Source organism: Numida meleagris, chromosome Z, assembly GCF_002078875.1.
Source record: "Numida meleagris isolate 19003 breed g44 Domestic line chromosome Z, NumMel1.0, whole genome shotgun sequence".
NCBI lineage: Eukaryota > Metazoa > Chordata > Aves > Galliformes > Numididae > Numida > Numida meleagris.
Window position 1 is genome coordinate 57868909 of NC_034438.1, and position 20669 is coordinate 57889577.

General features: G+C 37.0%; 1 protein-coding gene across 5 annotated transcripts in view; it reads left to right on the top strand.

Annotated features, from left to right (window-relative positions):
* Nucleotides 1-20669, top strand: part of FAM172A (family with sequence similarity 172 member A) — a 266705-nt gene that overhangs the window by 130241 nt on the left and 115795 nt on the right. For all 5 annotated transcript variants that reach the window (XM_021379622.1, XM_021379623.1, XM_021379624.1 and 2 more), the window contains one exon: nucleotides 7112-7330. In XM_021379622.1, coding sequence (XP_021235297.1) covers nucleotides 7112-7330 — 219 coding nt within the window. The remainder of the gene's footprint in view (nucleotides 1-7111; nucleotides 7331-20669) is intronic.

Here is a 20669-nt window from a genome sequence, read left to right on the forward strand (position 1 = left end):
AGGAGACAAAGTGGATTGGAAAACAAATTTGCAGTAGAGAACTTTTGCTGTCAGCTAAAAGGATGCTGAGAAACTCCATAGAAACATTAAAAAATTCTGCAGTCAGCTTCATTTCTGCTCCTTATTTGAGCATAAGTTTCAGACAGCAACTGTTATTCTCCTTGGTTTGCCTATCAGTAAATTAGAATTAACAATTATGTATTTCTTCTGTGGGTGTTATGAGGGTATTTGATAACCTTTGTGTTTCTGGTGCACTGCTTTCAAAAACATTCTTTATAAAGCTGAGTGACCTTTCAACCAAAACCTTAGTTAAAAAGTAAAATATGCAGGAGTTCCCTCTGCGAAACTTTGAACCACACTGAAGCTCCTGCAGTTTTTGTAGGAAAAGAAACTAAGATAGTTTCATAAGAGAGGAGAAAAAGCCTTCAGAGTACAGGCGTTAATTACAGAAAGGGGTCCTATAAGGTGTCATTAAAAGATGCCAGGCCTTGGGGGAAACTGGAGAATTCATCCTTTCATGGACTGTATGGACCCCAGAGCTGTGTGCAGTTAGTGAAGAAGAGCAGAGACTATTATTGCAGCCTGGACAGTTATTATGGAAGGATTATTTGCAGTCCTGTACTCCGCCTGTGTGATTGGGGTGAATTCACTTCCATTCAGCCTCCACTGATAGCCTGAAATTCATGTTAGGGAGAGGTGATGAGGCTGAGGTTTATTAAGCAGTGTTTGAAGCAGTATTTGAATATGAACATAATAATTTTCTATTAATTCACAGAAGTAAGTTAATGCTACCGCATTTCACTTTCGATGAAAAACAATTTTCTGCTGAAAGCTGTGATGAAATTAGTGCTTACAAAGGCACAGAAGTTTCCAACCAAGAATAGAGGGTGCAACTGAGGGAGTAAAATCTTTATGGTACGTGGATGTGTTTACTCAGTTTTGGCCTTGGGAACAAACACCATGAAACAAGATTGCAGATCTTATGCATAAACATATTTAGGTTGCTAATTATAGATATATGTGGAACATTCATTCTTTTCAAAACTTTTCAACAGTAAACTCAAAATGTGGTAACAGTTTATCTCTTTTTTTTTTTTTTTTTTTTTTTAGCTTTGAATATTGATTTGTTTAGCATAGCTGCACCAGCTCCAAATTACCAAATACTGAAGTGAAGCGTACCAATGGTATATTTTGTGCTTTCCAACTCAAAGTTAGGTACGGTGAAATAAGATGAATACAGTTCTACATGCAAAGAGACACATACTAAATGCAGTGAGGATTTAGAAGGCAGTAACAGAAAGGAAATGAAGAGTTTATTGTTTTTATAGCTCTAATATCCATTAAAAGTTAGTAACGCAGCAGGTGACAGTTCGGGTAAGTGTAAAGTGAATGTTTTGAAATAAATAGGAGTTGGGTGACCTGGGATGTCAGGGCTCTAGACAAGGGTGTGTGTTTGTCAATATATCCTACATGTTTTACAGACTCCTCAGGGAACAGGGGAAGATACAATTTCACCTTTTCTGTGCCAAAACATTTTAATTATATCTTCTTCCAAGTACAGCGGTTCAGTAACCAAGGAGCTGACATTGATGCATGTGTTGATAAAGCTGCAAACATTCAAAATGAGATTAACAAAGATTTTGAGGAAAGGGTGACAGCTAATTTTGCACAGTATTCTGCATCTAATTCAGGTCAGTGTAATGATAGAATATTTTATAACGGTTGTGTCATCCGGGGGGACTTTTATGATGCTTTGTGTTTTTGAGTATTTGTGTATGTGGAAGTGTAGTTCTTCATACAACATTCAAACTTTTTATTGAACATCTATTGGTTGTCGCCACAAACACGAATAAAGTTTAGCATTTAGAAGCATTTTTTATATCCATCAGCATTCTTTGCATTAATAGGTTCCTTCTGTCTTATTCACCTTGAAAGTATTGACTTCTGATGTGAAATGAAATCAAAACTAGTGTGCCTGTCTTGTAGCGTTGTTTTCTACTTGTGAAAAGATCGGATGGAAAGTTATATTAAACGTATTTAAATTATCAAACTGTAGTTTCTTTGTATTGTGTGAGACCTTTTGAGAACATCTCAATGTATTTCTGTTCTATTCTCCTCCTTGTTTGAAGGCAACTGACATTCTTCTTTCACTTTTCTTTTTGTTTGTGAAATTTTCTTCTTTTTTTCTATCCACTCACTTCTCCATCTGCTTTCACTTTTGTTTGCTTGGGCCGTCTCTCATCCCAACTTGATAATGAGGAATGCGGTGTGACCCTGACCTCTATCAGCCCATGCATGACCTTCTGACTCCCCCGCGTAACCTTTGACCTTCTCTTTGACAGCTTGATTAATTACCCTGTGTTATGATTTATGAGTAAGTGCTATGTAAAAATAATAGACAACAGGTGGTCCTCTAAAAACTTTTTGTGGCATGTTTTCTTTTCCTGCCTAGCTTGATGAGCTATTTTAAGTTGGGAACTTAGTGGGACAATGTGTGTTTGGCAGTAACACGGCATTTTTACACACTTGGACACAGCGCTGGAATTCAGCGCACCCAGAGCTGAGGTGTAGCTGGGACAGAAATATTGCAATGTGTTAGCAGAGTGCAGTTGCCAAAGTGTACATTGGGTGGAAACAGAAAGCGGAGTCAACTGACATTTCAGGCGTTTCAGTCTCAGGTCACGTCTTGAGAAAATTGCTCAAATAATGGAGGGGGCATTTTTCAAGCTGAGCTGCATCTCCAACAGCTATGTTTACTTTAACGCTTCACTAGTGACTTCTGATTGGTTGTCATGACCTCATCCCGCTGTTGCACCTACGATGTCGCAACAGTGACATATATGTACCCTTCTTGTGAAAAAGATGGGGAATAAACAGAACGTACATCTTTCAGAAAGATGAATGGACATTGCCATGTCCATTTTAACCACAGGCAGGTTTAGGAGACGAACGCTTGGAGTTGCATTTCCCTTGGGAATTAACTCTGATCTTGCTGCAAACAATCTATACAGAAGTTTGAACTTGGAAATTCAGGGTGATAAGGCTTAAGAAAATGATCTCTTTCATACCCTCACTTGCAGACCAAAAACATAGTTACATAGGTCAAAAGATTCCTCTCCAACCCTGACCTTTCTGGTCACATATGGTATCCCATCTTGGTGGATTAATATGCAGAGCTGAATGCTTTCAGCTCATTATTCATTTGACGAGGCAGAAGAGGTTTCAAAAGATTGAGAGTTTACCTCAAATATTTTGGGGTTCTTTTTTTTTTTTTCCCACCTCATTCTTACTGCCAGATGCAATAATTTTGATATTCCTTCAATTTCAAATGGCTTGCTCGAGCTTCCAGTACGAGACAAAGCACCGTTCCAGTTCTGGCCTGTGTGTTATGGTGAAAAAGGCCCTTCTACATTGTTCTGCTTTTGTAGTAAAGGTATTGTAACTGAGAATTTTGATTCCTTCCAACACTTGACTTTTTCAGCCGGCTTTTCCTTCTGTCATCATTTTCTCTACCTCCAGAAGTAGTTACTCGGAGGTTGATAGTAGTTGGTATAGTTGATGTTTTACTGCCAACTTATCCTGAAGTGAATTGCAGGAAATAGCTGTTTAATAGAGTATTCCAGTCTGAAAGAGAAACTGTGATTGTGTGCCCTGAGCTAATGGATTAGAGACTGGAACTTGTGTTTATCAGTGCCTATCCTGATGATTACTTCTCATCGTAGATATACTAATGGGTGATGCAGACAAACTTTGCCTTCTGTGGGGCATCTGTATTATTTCAAATATGTGGTAGAGCACTGAGCTTGGCTTGTTGCAATTAACTGAAGATTTATGGAGAATTTTCTTGTTGTTGTTACAAATTTTAACTTTTTACTGTGAGAAAAAACTGTGTGCTTTACACAATGGTTTGACATTCTATGTGCACTGGATGCATAGAAATAGCAACTCCGCAATTACATACACAGAAAACATACCAAACTTTAAACTTTTCAGAATTATAATAATTATTTACAGCTTAGCTCACTACATTTTAGTAATGCTGTAAGCTCGTCAGAACAGGGGTTGGTATTTTTAATGCCATTGTGAGGTACGTAGTTCTGACCATGACTTCTATTTAGATTTTAATGAATGTGATTTTTTGTTGCTAAATAGTTATGCCAAAGATTGTGTATCTTGCCTATTATTTAAGTTTCCTAAAGTCCTGTTTTTAAGTACTAAAGGTATTTTTTATTGTGTTTTGCATTGACTTGCACTTTGTTCAACCCCACTGAAGAGTTCCACCTTTTTTGTTTATTTTCTGATCACACTGAAGTTTGATGGTGCAGCTATACTCACATGGCTACATTTTTAAGAAATTAACTGAACTTAAAAGACATGTTTACATTGATGTTACCTAAAGCTAAGTATTCATTTTCAGTGGAAATTAATATAAATAAAAAATGTTTAGGTTAAGTCTGACAGAGAATCTGGAATCAGGTGCAATTTTAGCAGTCTTAGTTTCTCCGTGGTGCACTATCAAATGCTTATTACTACCAAATCTTTCTGGTGCCATTGTTTACATGTTGTAATTTCAGATGCAGAGGACAAGGGAAAGGGAATCATAAGCAAAACAGTCTGAAAGTATATTATTTTTCCAAAAGAAATCCTCATGAATTATAAGGTGATAGTTTTTCCCGCAGTTAAGGAAAAAAAAAACCCTCTGTAATTACTAATTATTTTAATTGTACTGACAGGAAAGACATGCTATCTCAGGAAAAAAAAAGCTTTAAAGTGTAGAGGGAGATGTGTTATGCTGCTTAAAACATAATTGATAAAAATCCTCTAATTGATTTATGATATGGGGAATTTAAAAATGGAATCGTATTTCATTTGTTGATGTCTATGTGAAAAATTGACATTGTGTCCTCATAAAATTGGACAAATGAGTCATGTAATTTTCAGTTACATAATCAATAACTTAGACAAATTCTACTTCTTTGATGATTTATGTGTCTGTTTTGTGGTCAGCTAAAAGTGGACACAGGGTTTCAAATTCCTGTAACACTTGTAGACCTATAATAAATACATGAATTTTGCATTTGGCATTGTATAGAAGGCAAAAGGAATCGATACGCAGAGTGTCTCTGCTCAGAATGAGCAGGTCAAGAAGATGAACAACAAAGGGAGCAGCCTGTGTTGCGCAATGAAACCACCGAAGTGCTTGGTGGTAAATGTGGGGATAAGTTAGTCCCTGCTCCACAGCGAGCAAGCTCAAGTCATGCTTTCATCCCCAGTCATTTAGTAACATGTATCTGCTGAAGGGCTGTTCTCCCCTGTGCTGGATTTGGGGCTTTGAATTTTGTGAGCTGGAAATTTATCTGCTGATAATGTGGTATTGTGCGTCAATACAGGCAGTAAAGGCACGGGGAGCTTTTGAACCATGCCTCCTTTTGTTTCCTGTTTCTCTTTTGCCCCTCCCCTTCCCTCCGCTTATTTATTTGACTGTTTATTTATTTATATTTACCTAAGTTCAATTCACTCAGCGGAGAGGGCAGGAAAGAAACATGACAGGAGACCACTTACTCACGGTACCGAGTGTAGTAAGGAGGCAATTTTCTCTTTGGCCTATGGTGACCTTTTTTGACGATGTCCCTTACACCAGAGACAGTGTACTGAATGCCTCTATTTCACCCTGTTTAGCAGAGTGCAACAGTGTCCTTTAGCTCAGTTTTGGTGGGAGGAGAAGCTATGGCAGAAATTTGAGAAGGGCGTGAAAAGTTGTGCAGGCACAAGGAAGAGGGGTAGGAACTTCCTTCAAATGTGATTTTGATAACTAGTCGAGTGTGTCCAACTGTAGAAAATCACTAAGTGACAATCTGTCTACCTGACAGTGATCACAATGTGTTACAAGATTTTTGAATAGCTCTACAGATTAGAATAAAGCAAGCCCAAATAAAGTATCTTTTGTTAGTATAGATTTGGTTTACTCTGGTGAAGCTAGGTACGTGGACTTCTTTGATCTTCTCGCCTCACTGAAATGCAGAACTGAGTGTTGAACGAAAAGCTGGAATAAAGCTGTTCTGTTAGATAATTAGTGTAGACATTTTCAGAAAGTGAGTCTTTATTAAAATTTACTTTTAAAGGACAGCTTGATTTTCATTGGGAACCCATGGTAACTTTAAGGACTCATCTGTTAAATGCACGTGCTTCCATTTTTCCTTTTTCTCCCTGCATTTGCGATTATCTTTCACAAATATTACAATTCTTATATGATTTACCATCATTTAAAAATCATAATAAAATGATTGGCTGATTTATTCAAGATTTATTCCTCATTCATAAATTCATGTATTTTTCAACCAGCCCATTTTCCAAGGCACAAAAATGCAGCTGGTATGTTCAAAAGGATCCTGCAGGTCACAAATTTTCTCTGGGTTTGTTGAATATGGGACATAATCCCAATGAAGTTTTAGAGCAGATTTAGAGATGTGCTTAAAAGTCTTCTCCACAGTAGAATAGTTGACTTGTAAGCAATACCACTGAATCAGTTTTAGTATTGATTCATTGTTACTGCCGCTATTGGCTTGTGCAGCGGATGCTTGTCAGCTAGACAAAAGGTTTTACTATTTTAAACTGTGCTGAATAATTTTCCCATGCTTTCTTTAATATATATATGAATTCCCTCTCTCCTTTCTTTCTTAAAGGTTTTTATTGGCTGAGTGTATAGCTTTTTATTCATCATTATGTAGAGTTTTTAAAATAATATTTTGCTTATAGTTTTAATACTGTTTTCTGAAAAAGATGTTTATGAATAAAACAACATATTAAATTATTTTAAAGGTAAATCAGGCAACTTTTCTGATGCTGAGGGATGTGTATATGCATAAGTGCACACACAGACATATTCACACATCAATATCCCTTTAATGACAGAAAAGAAACAAACAATATTCTTAAAATGCTCTTCTAAAAATTACGTTATGTGAACTTACTGAAATAAATATGTGTTTTTAAGAGCATTAAAGTAAACACAAAGCATTTCAAGTATTAAATCTCCCTTTTCTTTTCTTTTTTTCTTTTTTTTTTCTTTTTTTTTTTTCTTTTTTTTTTTTTTTTGTCTCTTCTAAAACAGGAAGGCTATGGAGTAATAGTACTGAATCCCAATGAGAACTATATTGAAGTGGAGAAGACAAAAGCCCAAGTACAGCTGTCTTCTGATAGCTCAGATGAACCTGCAGAAAAGAGGGAAAGAAAAGATAAAATGCAGAAGGAAACAAAGAAACGACGTGACTTCTATGAAAAGTATCGAAATCCACAAAAAGAAAAAGAAACAATGCAGATGTATATTAGAGTAAGTTTCTTTTACTTTTGTTTGTCCTTGTTTACTAATGGGTCGATATGTTTATTGTCCATATTAGCTAATAAATAGCATGCTTTTTTAAAAACAAACACATTGCTGCAATGGCATTCAGGAGTTCATACAGAGTTCCTAGCTCTTTATTCTATTGACATTTTTTGTCACTTGCTGAATGTAAAGTAAGTTTTGGAAGAGTTACAAAACAGTCCTTTCTAATTTCAAAGAGGAACTTCAAATAAACCCCAGAGGAACGCATTGGTGCTATCAAGAAAGAGAATCATTTAAGGAAGACTTTGTACAAATGATTTTATAAACAGAGGTGTACATATGAAACACTTTCTAGTGCAACTTTGGCAACACATTAGCTTCACATGTCATGCATGCATTTATGGTATTACATTGTCATATACTGAGGAGGCAGTAGTTATAGGCTGATAGATTTTTAACATATTACCTGCTGAATTAATAATGTGTTGTGGAAAATACTGGTGTTCATCTTGCATGGTAGCAGATTTACCCTATAATGTATTGTTTTCATATGAGCAGCCATCCATTGTGTTTCAGCTGAACTTCTGAAGGCAGATAAAGGAGGAGAGTTATTAATATCTTAATAAATATTTAAGCTAGAATAGTTCAAGAATGGTGTAATGAGGAAACTCTGTCCCCTGCTCTTTTCTTACTCAGTGAACCTTTGCACTTTGTAATGCTACCAGCATGGGATCGTTATAACAGTGCTACCCGAGGATTTCTAATTCTGCAGGGGGCACAAACAATATTATTTGCACTTTGACACATTCTGCTTCATATACATACTATGCATTATACATTCGAGACTGAGTCATGCAATTTCCAAAGCCTTTATTATGAAAGTTAGCATTTTCATTCAAGAGTAAAACATGTCAGAAAAGCCACACCATGCTTAAATCAGTAAAAAATGTATACATCTTTCTGTTGTGAAATAGAGAAAAATCCAGCACAAGAGATGTTAGAATCATCTAAAATTTTAAAGTGTTCCTGCTGATTGTGGTTTAACATTAAATTGTTTGTAGGACAAATACAGCTGTACTAACTGGATAAGAGGTTTTGTAACCTAGACGTTAAGGATCACTAATACCATAAATACTACCGTTTCTTTTAAGAAACATCTCACAACTGAGGACTGGAAACAAAAGGATGCATATGCGTATTCAAAGTCACCAACAGAGCACTGTTGTGTGGTTTTTTTCTATCTATGTGCTTTTTTTTATGAGATATGCCATTCTTCCTAGCGGTCAGACTGTTTCTTAAGAGGGCAATGAGGCTTCTGTCAAATTGCATCAGAAGCTGGTGTACGTTGTTGTGTTGTCCTGAAATGTGTTTAGTCAGCATGCTGGTCCAGAGTCCTCATATTGAAAGTACACCTTTTTTGATACCTTTTTAGCATTCCACCTTCTCATGGCTCTTTTGCTTGATGAGGCATGAAATTTGGCTTCAGGAGGTTTGACCCCCGAAACATAAAATGCATGACTCCATACCATTTTCTTTTTTACGCAGGTCTGTGCCTCAAATATGACTGTTGACATTCCCTTTATTCAATTTTCTTCAAACCAAGGGAAGAACTTTTAGTGAAAATGTATGTGGTAGTCTTCTTTCCAGGGTGAAGTAACTGGAATTGAGCTTTCTGATACAATTGGTGTTTTATTCTGAAATAATCCTTTGATATATATATATATATATGTTTCTTAAATAGGCTCTGATGCAGAGTTTTTTTGAAACAGAATGAAAAATATCCCTGCTTTGGTGTGTGGCAGGATACATTACTGCAGTTTACTTGCCTGCTAGTTTCTGAAACAAAACTGGATCACTAATAGAATACCATTTACTCTGCTGGGTAGAAATGGAGTGCTAAGTCTGTAAAACTTAAGATAGGTGGTTGCAAGAGGAGCTGTGAACATAGCGTGCTCTGCTCTGTTGATAATTTCTCCAGGCATAGCATGATGCAAACAAAATGGTGCAGTGCCATACTTGCAGTGCATTTCTTGCCTCCCATGCTTGGGACTGCTGGACTGTGTTTGCTACAGAAAGGACCCTTTTCTCACACCCTGGGATCACTGCCTGCATTACTTTAGCTGTGGGATGATGGTCTTTGGAGCTGGTTTTAGGCAATCTGAAGGAGCAATTCAAATTCAAAAAAAATGAATGTTACTTGCCCTGTGGTAAGAAATGCTTTTGACTCACTAACATCTTGAATAAAATGAAAAAAAATCATAGTGTCACTCTACAGAAGTATTTAAGGATGGTATATGTTTTGGTGGTAATATCATCAAATAATTCTGAAAAATACACAGTAAGCCTTAGATCACCTTTGCCAAGCAGGGTGAATGGGTACAAAGATAAAAAATTTCCTCTCAGCAGCTGTGGTAAATACATTCCTTGAGATACAGTGAAGGCATCCACTGCATCTAACGTTGAAGGAAGATTTGTGTGTGTCACATATGCTGGAGATGTTGTTTCTGACTGTTAAGAAATAGGAATAAATATCCTCAGTTATGCTCTCATATGGTCAGTAAGATCTGTTGTGTTCTGATGAAATGCCACATGGTGAAATTAAAGGTGTCCAGCTGATGATCCAACGTGCGTAGTTAGACTGTGATGTGCAAAAATGAAATTCTCCCATTGTAATTTTCTTCAAGTATTTTATTTATTTTTGTAGGAAAATGCAAATTAGCTGGGATATTCAGGAATATGTAAAAGCAGAGTCTTAAAATACAAAATCTCAAATTGCACTCTATTTTTATACAAAAAAAATATATAAATAAAAACGACTATTAGACTGTGTAGTGCATTAAGTGCTGTGCCTGAAAGATCAAAGTACTTATTGTTTCATGCTGTTAGCTTCTTTAACTATGAAATAATGTACTTTCTGGCATACGTTATAGCTTGTTAAAGGGACTGATTTGGTCTGGGCAATAAACATCATGTCAAACATTATGGCAGAAAAACCTGCTTAATATGTTTTGTAATAAGACGGAATTTTTTGTTCTTGAAAACATCTGCCAAGTGAATTCATGAGTGAAGACAGAAAATGTCATCAATTCAGTAACAATCTTATAAAATTGGTTTCTTTTTTAGCAAGGCAAACCAAGGAGAAAACTTCTTGATAATAAGTATTGACTATAATACTTTATAGAAATATTAAATAAAAGCATTTTACTTTTATGTAACGTTAATGAATGCATATGAATTTTAATACTATTCAGATTTTAACAAGCGTATTGCCAGCAAATCGTTTTAAAAGCATCTGGTTTTTTTAATGTGTTGAATGCAAAATTGAGTCAAATAGCTAAATATGTACATACTTCTTTTTAAAAAACATATTTCAATCCTTACTTATAGATACTACCATTTTTTCTTAGACCACCAGAGGCTGCTGCTGTACATACTGGCTAATGCTTCCCCCAGAAACTTAATGCCCTAGCCACCCTTCATTTATTACTGAACGAAACTGAGAATTTGTTGATCTCTAACCTTTTTCTATGGAAACAGATCATACAGGCTTAAATGTGACATGATTATTCTCTCCATCCTCCAAGCCATCTCCCACTCCCCACAGATTTTCACATTGACAGTGTCTTCTCTATGTTAAAAGACACTTAGAAATGTAAATCAGTATTTATCCCTTCTAAATAGCATTCACCACTTAAACAAGTATACTAAATGAATTCTGAAATGTTATTAAAGAAAAAAGTATAAATCACATAATTTTATAATAATAGTAATTTGCAATAATGTTGCCACAATAGTCAGAGGGTATCAAAGAGGCAGCGAAGGAAGAAGTAGAAGAATTAATGTTTTTTATCAGACCAGCTGATGGGGTCAAATTTTCTGGGCAAAGGGATAAGCCTTTCCTCAGCCTGTCTGCTAGGAACGTTTCCCCACAAAGATTAGCTTCTTTAATAAACTTGCAGCAAATTTTATTTTTGCTATAGCACAGTCTGTAACAGTGCTGTTTATACTAGCAGCATATGAATGAAATTAAGTTAATTTTGGACGCAACTTTTTGTAAATAATTTTTTTCCTTTTCCTGTGAGAGATTAAATAGAAAATGATCATGTGCAACTAATTAATTTGTTTTGCTAAAAAACGCATATATCAGGATAAGCCGTGCCAATATTTAGGAGCAAGTGGTACAAAGTGGGTTTATTAACACAAGGCTGATGCGCAGTGATGCTGGCGGGCAGCACAAGCTGGCGGAACGTGAGCAGGCTGCGTGCCATCGCTGCGTGTTCCTTGGTCAGACCAACACGCGTGGCAGAAGGCCGACTGCCCACTGGTGCACACCAGCTTTCAGATCGGCAGATTTTGTGTGGAGATCAAGCCCTGTCCTGAGTTCAGCCTGCAGGCAGCTGTGTGGCCTGCCCCATGGCCGTCACCTCAGCCTGCCCTGCCACTTGGCAAGGGTCTCATCCAAAGCCTGTGTGACTGCATTAGTGTGCTGCTGAACCCGAGCTAATAAGCCCTTTATTCCACCAGAAGAGACAAGATGACAAGCGCTAGGCAGACGGCTCCCAAGGGGCAAGGGACATGCTCAAGCACAGGAAAAGTCTGTGGCAGAACTGGGAATCAGGCCTCCCACCTCCAGAGTCTCGCCCAGCCTTTACAGTGCAAAGCTTTTTTTTGTTTTTCCTTCTTATAACTTTCAGACTTGCTTTACCTACAGCCAAAGTAACATATGGTTTTAGTTTTTTACTTTGTCCATATTTACCTTTTAAAGCCCATTACTCCCTTCTGTGTTTGGGAAGTTTCTTTTACTTTTAAGCAACAGAAATGTCACCCTGGCAATGGAAGACTTATGAGAGATGCTTAAAAATTACTACAGCTTTATTGTTCTTTGCAACACATACTACTTAAAAGCAAAAAGACTGCAGTTAGGTGCTGGGACACATACATCTTGTGACATTTTGGATGCCCGTGGGCCTCTGTGACACCTGCAGAGGTCTGGCAGCTGTGCTGCAGGTCCTACTGCAGGCCTGCAGCACACTGCCCAGCAGGTCCTACTGCAGGCCTGCAGCACCCTGCCCAGCGTCTGAGGCCAACTGGAGAACCCTAACCCACCAGATTTCACTGAGCACCAACACTTAGACCTCTGAGACTTAGATTCCTACAAGATCAGATAAGCTTGGAACTCCAATAATAATTTCTGCATAACAGGGAAAAAAAAGTGTGCATAGCATTTCATTCTATAGATATTAGAGTGAACTGACATCTTGATAAAGTATATGCAATTTAAACTGTAATAGTTTCTACAAAGGCTGTTTAGTTTGTGCAGTTAAATTAGGTTTTTCTAAAAATCCCGAGACTAAAGACTTCTTACAGTAAGTTTTGCATCTACCAGTCCTGGAAAGTTACATCTGCCTTTTTTCCTGGAGCAAGCAAGAAATCAGAAAAGCAGATAATAAGTGACGGAAGATTTTGCATCTCTTCAAGAGCACCACTAGCTCTTCATTCTGCTGTACCCTCCCTTTGTTCTGCATCTCAGAAGTATGGTTTAATCAAAGAAAAGGAATAAATTGGGGCTATCTTGCTTTCTTGTCTTTCACACATTCATTACATGATGCCGACAAAATGCATATTGTTAGGTCAGGCTCCTAAAATGTGAGGCAAGCCATATGAGTTTTCAAAAGAAGGAATCAGCTTGCATTTCTCCTCCCACCATGAACTGTGCCATGCTCCTGTTGTTCTAAAAAAGATCGTTGTGCACAGGTCAGCCAAGTCATCCTTCCTTTCATTTAGGATTCAGGCTTGGTAAACTTGGCCAGTTAGCAAGCTAATCGCAAAGAAAACTAGCTCAGCAGAAAGCAGAGCAACTTGTTGAAGGCAAAGGTGAATAAAATTATTCAGACTTCCTAGTTTGATAGTGCTTGTCTTTGATTGTGGAGTGATTGCAGTTAAGGACTGAAAAGACCTCACAGGTCTTCTAGTCAATCCTCCTGCCAGAGCAGATTGTTCTCTGCGAGTATCCTTTATCATTTATCCAACAGAATCAAAGATGAAATCTTTTTAAGTGATATCCGAAACAAGGGTAATATCGTCTAACTTACTGTATGTATTGCACATTTTGATACTAGATTTCTATGTTTGAGAGGTCAAGTGGCAACATATACCTTTTGGTATGCAAAATTTTGAGATTCCTCATGTGTGTTTTTTTTCTGTAGTGAGCAGTGAGCCATAAAAGTCTTCAAACAGAGAGAGATCACAGAAATTAACTTCTCTGAGATAAATATATATAGTTGTCTTAAGCGAAACGGTGCTGTTAAAAAAACACAGGACTCCCTGCTTCAACCCAACTTTAAAAATGTTTATGGGTTTTGGATAGGGCATACAAAGACTGTACCATGATACACAGAAATGAGGAAAACAGTGGAGTCCTAGGATATAAATGTCAGTGGACAGGAGACTGGGGCACAGGATACAGTATGTTCAAGGATGTTGTTTCCACCTCATTTGCTACAGAAAACAAAGTGAAGATTCAGGAAAAAAAAAATGGGAAAAAAATCCAGGTTTTGTAACTTAGGTTATTCTGGTAGTTCCTCCATAATCTGCTTGGCTGCCTCAGCAGTGACCACTGCCAAACGGGCTGGAAGTAGTGGAGGAAGCACTGGTATGAAAGAATGTGGAAAAAGCTGCCTAGAAAAAATGCCGGTTCCTGACGTGCAATTCATAGGTTGCTGGCAATTCACAACAATTTGAGTCATTGTCACCTTGTCACTCATTATATTTCAAAATCATTACGAGCAAAAGATTTTACTAATTAAAGTCCTTCCTTTTTGTGAGTCTCCATCTTGTGCAATGTTATTTTAAATTATTTGCCCCTTGAGAACAAAGTTGATCTTTTTAATCAGTTTGTTGTCATCCCCATAGAGGCAAAGAAATATACCTTGCTGTGAGCTCTGAGAGGGTCGGAGTCATGACCTCAGTTCTTTCTATGCCTTAGTTAACTCCACAGCTGACCGGTACTCCATGAGAACTACTTTTATACTAACTTCAGAGCTGCTAACTTTGTTTTCACAGTGTCCAGACAGACATATTTGCTAAGGTAGTCTGTTTTATGGTATCTACAACCCTGACCTTATCTAAATTTTGAAAAATCTTTTGTTCCTCTTTCAGCTGAATCTTTGTTTTATCCTTTTCTTCCTGACTAGAAGGGGATGCTAAACTGATCAAAAATGCTTTTTGTCTTTTGTGTTTGGTGGTGTCAGTAGCAGGTTTTCTTTCCTGAGTTGTCTGCATGCTGTTCAGCCTCACTGCTCTATACTTCGTAATTTAACAGTTGTTTCTTATTCTTTTTCTCTGTGTTTTTGATCCGTACTTGGAAGACTAAATTTGTTAATATATAGTGAGTTACATTTTCCTTGTAATCAAATAATATTTGAATTTTAGTTAGTCTCCCCAATAGATGGCACTGCTAGGAACAAAACTACTGAATAATGTAAGATTGAATTGCATGTTCACTAAGAATTAGATCTATTTATGAGCCTTTAGTTCTTCTGGGCCATAAGGTAGCTCTAAAACAGGTTGGGAGCTTCTGGTTTGGTACTTCTAGCAAAAGTGTAGAGTGAGAGGACTATCCAGCCTATATAGAGTATGTTGTTCAGAAGAAGAGGACATCCTTTCATTAGCACTTTTGACAAACATAAGCATTTTTCCTGTATTAAAGGTAAACTGTATGAGTAATTATCATTCTGACATGGGGCTTACACATTGAGGTAGACTGGACTCCAGCTCACTGTCAGAGTGTGCTGAAATGATTTGCCATTGCTAAGCTTCTGCATCTCTTAAAAAAAAAATGTTAGTTCTGTTTTTGCCTGGTTCTGACTGAATTAGGGAATGAATGAAAGAGCTGCTGTCTCCTAAAGGACTTCTTTTACTCCATACACTTTGTCTAGTATCACTTAAATTTTAGTCATTCATTATACCTCCAATGCAGAACGGAGCATTTCCTCCTAACAAACGCACACAAGCCATGTGTGCACACAGACATTAAATAAAGGTGCTCCAAACCTGGGCAAGTACTTGCATGTTCAGCATCCTTCAGACTCTGAAGGAAATGGGCTCTGTGGCAGTTTGTAAGCATAGGATACATAAGTCTTGAAGGTTTCCTTTCATGAAATGCAAAGATTTAATCACTGCATCCAGTCATACAGTACAGCAAGAAATTCAAAAAGTAGTTAATTCAGACAGTATGCCCAGTACTTCCTAAGAATCTGCAACATGTTTGTTCTTTGAAAACTAGTGTTTCATTCCAGGATGGTTTTTCATTCCTATCTTCTATATTTTTCCACCTGCTGTGTAACTGAATAATCTGATTTCCTGGATCTTGCAAGTTCAGACTATATCCTAGAAAAATGGGCAATTGACATGAATTCTAAATTGTGTCACAGCTACTCTGTTCCTAACCTCATAGAACATGCATGTAGACATTATGAAGATAAATCTTTAGGAATCTGTTTTGCTGAGGAGCTTTTTTGAAGTTAGTGAATTAAGTAATGAAGAAAATTTGACTATGTATGTTTTGAAAGATTTCTAGGTTCTGAAATTAAGTTTGTGGTCTTATTCTGTGATAAGTCAGTGCCTTTATACATTCCACCCTGCAGTACATGTCTCTTAGCCTTTGGGTACTGCACTTTCTTTCCTGGAGGGTCTTTTCTGTTTGAAAAATGAGCAAACACATTCAATGACAGAATCATGTTTGTCATCATGTGTCCTTTGCATTGGCTGCCAAAAAAAATGGTAAGCTTATGTTTAATGGCTGTTACTTATTTTTAAATCCCTTAGCAGTGAAGTCCTTGGCCATGTATGAAATCCTCCTTGTTGAAATATGTCAAGTTTTCAGACACTGTTGCTGTTTAAAGGTCTAATTTCTTTGTGTTAAGTGAGCAAATGAATTACTGCTCTCACAGATCTTAAAATAACAGAATTTGATCACAGTGCCTGCTTGTCCTAAATACCTTTCTGTTACTGCTGAATGTCTGTTCATTATGTTCTTTTACTGTTTCTTCTCTCTATCTGTTTTGAAATACCAGCTGCAGCTGACTGGCAGAGTTTGGCTGATAGATCAGTGAAGTTTTATCCTGATATTCACTAGACACTATCATCACAGGTGTGGCAGTTCACATAATGTTATTATTCTGTTACAATTCTGGTGAATAACCAAAACATGGCATTCTAATGACATTCTGAAATAGTGTCTATTTCTACCTAAAAATGAAGTGACCGAGCAAAATTCAGGTCTGCTAGAATCAGCAAACAAAAACTTCAGTTGCAAAAGATGACCGGTGCCTCAGTTATAATGGGAGTTGTGAGAGTGTACAAATGTTGGAGTGATGAAGTTGTGACTTAGAAATACTGTAAACAAGTTCACATCATCAGCAATAGTCTTCTGCATCAAGTGCATTCAAAGTCACTGTGCCAAATGCATGTAGTTCAAGGTTTGAGGAGCTTCTATGACACTGGCACTACACAGTTCACTTTTATTTCCTTTGATTGAAAGTGTCAGACACAGTGCTTGTGAACAGTGCTGGCTGACATTGCTTTGAGCAAGGCACTGGACTACAGGACCTCCAGGCATCCTTTCTCGCTAACATGGTTCGGTGGTTCTACGTGACCGAGTTCCACTCCAACCCTCAAGGCAGTATTTAAGCTGTGTGTAGACTCTGTGGTTGTTGTTGAAGAGAGAGGTCAATTTACCTCTCAAAACATGTGGTACTACTGACATTGCACTTGGTCATCCATTTATAAAGAGTAGGCTCAGGTGGCTGAAGCCATGAAACCTACTGAGCTTTTAATGTGGTTAATGCCATGTGATCTTTCACAAGTACTGCTATATAAATGCACCCTCCAGACAGTGATGTTATTTTGCATTTTTAACACAGGTGTCTTGAGCAGAGCAAGATTACTTCATGGATCATGAAATTCTACAAGCTGAGTCACCTCCTTAAATTTGCTGAAAGATCTTAGAGCAGTACAGCAGTATGAGTTTTTTCACAGGTGTTTTCCAGATGTGCTAGCATGCCCAATTTTGAATACGGGGAAGAATAAATGTACTGTCAATGTCCTTCTTGCTCCTTCTTTTTTGTTATTTCTTCAGCAAAAAGAGTTTTGTCTACATTGTTAAACTGAGTCTGCAAACTTTTGTTTTAAACTACAAAGCAGTTTTTGAGTTTGGGGAACAGAAAAAATACTGTGTGACATTCAAATTGATTATTTGCCAAGTGTGTGTTCTGAAAAGGGTAGACATGGCAGAATTTAAAAGCCTGCAACTTTATTAAAGTATTAGTGAACAGCATTTTAATTAAGCCTGTGCACAACCACTTTTTAGAACTCAGAAGATTTTGTCTACACTGTTAATTTAAAAGTGACACATAAATCTGTATCTCAGCTACAGTCCAATGCATTAATTGCAAGTTGTCTTGAAGCCCTTGGACAAGCCCCCAGTTTCTCATCATCTCCAAACTTATACCCCTGTTCATAAAGTTTTAGTAATTTGTTAGGATACTCCTGTCCAGAGAGTTTTAAGTGAACACTCTTCATTAGAAGAAGTCTGCTCATGCAGACACATGCGTTACCAACTCCAGAACTTTTCCATGCTGCTTAGTGGAGAGACAGTTTGGGGTGTTCTGACATCTTGCTGGGATACTGGGCATTGTAAATGTAATCACAGTTTGGGGTATTTCCAAGACATCTGGTAACTGGCAACTATTGATTCTTACTGCTTATTGTCAGCTTTTTACACAAACAAGATTTAAGATTTAAAATATGTTAGTATAAAAACATTTTTACTAACAGAACTAAACTACAAAAATAGCAAAATACATTAAGCATTGATTGGTAAACACTGTTCAACTATTGTTAACCACAGGAGCTCTCACATCTCTTCCAAAACCTTAGTTAAGCAGCATATCTGGTTAATTAGCTTCTACAAGACATCCAGAGCCAGAAGCAACCTACCCAGGGAGTTCCTGGCATTACGGCTTTTCCTCTGTCCTGTAGGGCGGCGTTAATCTACCATCACTTTTCCCATTTTTCTGCACTTCCTTCTGACCAAACATTCGGACATTATGTGGCAATCTGGGGATTATGTTATTTCCTTGCTGCCTTTCACTCAAGGTCTAAATTACATTTCTATCTTAATTACTACATTGTGGGTTTTGCCCCGGCTTTAAAGGACAGGGGTGTTCCTTTATAGTTCATGTCATGAGAAGTATTAATAGAGAGAACACTTTTAAAGATTTAATTTGAGCCATTGCTAGGCTTCATGTACTTTTACATATTTGTGTAAACAACAAAGATCTGATTTTTTTGTTTGAATGAGGGAAACTCTTTGGGGCTCTTTTGCAGAAATCTTTTGCTATCTTCTTGATGGCCCTACTGCCTTCTGTGAGGGAAACTACCTTGTTTGTATATATTAGTTAAGGCTTGAAATATTTAATATTGTATAACATTAATAACCACACAAAAGACTTAAATATATAGCAAACTGAAGTGAAGAACTGTGGATACAAACTACATCTTGCTTTTACCAGTCACCTTTTTCTTTTTCCTCCCAAATACTGCGAGGTAAGAAAACACACAGAAAACCTGAGATATTAAGTAGAAGGAGATGCTCCATCAAGAATGCTTATATCTTTTTCTGATCAATTTTACTGTGTTTGCATCATCATTGATTGGAGTGAACTCACTTTTTTCAAACAGTCTCTGATAACTGGATGGTATGGTAAAGCCTGAAAGACAGATGACTTGGGATTTAATGTTTGATAAATAAATACAGGGTTTTTCAATGTTTTGTTTTATAGCAAACTCTTATAAATATTGACAATAAATATTGGAAGACTAATCTGTAATACTGATAGTATGTATGCATCATGATATTGGGAAGTTTAACAAAAAAAATTAAAGAGTAGTATCGTTTTAAGTAAAGTGCAATAACGTCCAAACCTCCAAAGTAAGCAACTGTTTGCATGAGCATAGGTTGCAGATGTTGAGTCCCCTTAATCCTGATTTTAAACCACATCAAACTAATGGTGTTAGCTAATAAGGGATTAAAATGGCATCAGGGACCATTTTTAACAGTAACAAAAGCTATGTGATTGGATTTTTTGAGTGCTTTTTTTTTTTTTTTTAACCCCACCCACCACTATACACATCATAAGCAAGATATTCCATAGAAGATAATATATTATTCTCAAGATCTTCATTTATCTCTGGCATTTCTACACCGTTATTGTTCAGTATATAGTCTCAATAAGACCCCCAGTGTTTGGCCTGTGCTGCCTGAGTTAGAAGATTGCTCCCAATTTTCCAGTTAGGTCAACCAAAAAAATTAAGATATGATAGAGGGTCAATGAAAGAAATTCATATCAAAACAACTGCTCACCATGTCATTATGACAACCTGCTGTAACAAATGTGCTTCTGTTTTAACTTATGACAATTAATTGCTAAAAGTAATTTAATCTGACAGTGGCAAGATGTTGAAAGACTCCAGAAGATGTCATAAAAGCGACCTTTCTGCCCATGTGCAACCAAAAGCCATTTTTAACAAGGAGCCTCAAAAACAGTACAACTTCTTTTGTACTTTGTTAATTACTTATTGATCTGAAACAATGCTCTGCCAAATATTGTCAGATTAGCTAGACGCCAGCAAGGTCACAGTGTGACAGTCTAGTCCTGATAATCTTATAGTATATAAGAATTCTTTTTTCTGTGAACCTTTTGTTCTGATATCCTGAGAATTACATTTCCTGGCTTTAGCATTTGTGCTAATTTAAAATACAGCCAAGCTGTCTGTTATGTAGTTGGATGTTTTGAGTTGGTAAAAGATGACACTACTTTAGAAAAAAAAATCGGTAGTGATCTAATGTCTAATAATCTTAGTCATGCACAGCACTCTATTGCTGCAGTACCAAAACCTTCACTAATCTGAGAGAAGAAGGGTGTGCTTCAATGTAATTGTTGGTACGAGGATGGTGCAAGTTCAAGTCCGAGGTAAAATAAGCAAGTCCTAAGGCTGCCTGGTGGCACATTAGGATGAAAAATCATTTCCTAGTGTGTACCTTGTTGCCATATAAAAATGATGGAAGTGGGACTAAGCAGTAAAACTGAGAAGCAGAATTAAGGCTTGAATAACTCAACATTCAACTTTTCACAGTTCTGGGTCAGAAGATTATTGAAACAAAAACCAGTTGAAAACATGAATCTGAATGTGGGATTGTGTTTGTCATTCATGTGGATAATTATTTTATACACTAATGACAGTTACTTCAAATACAGTTAATTATAGTAGGCTAACACTTGCA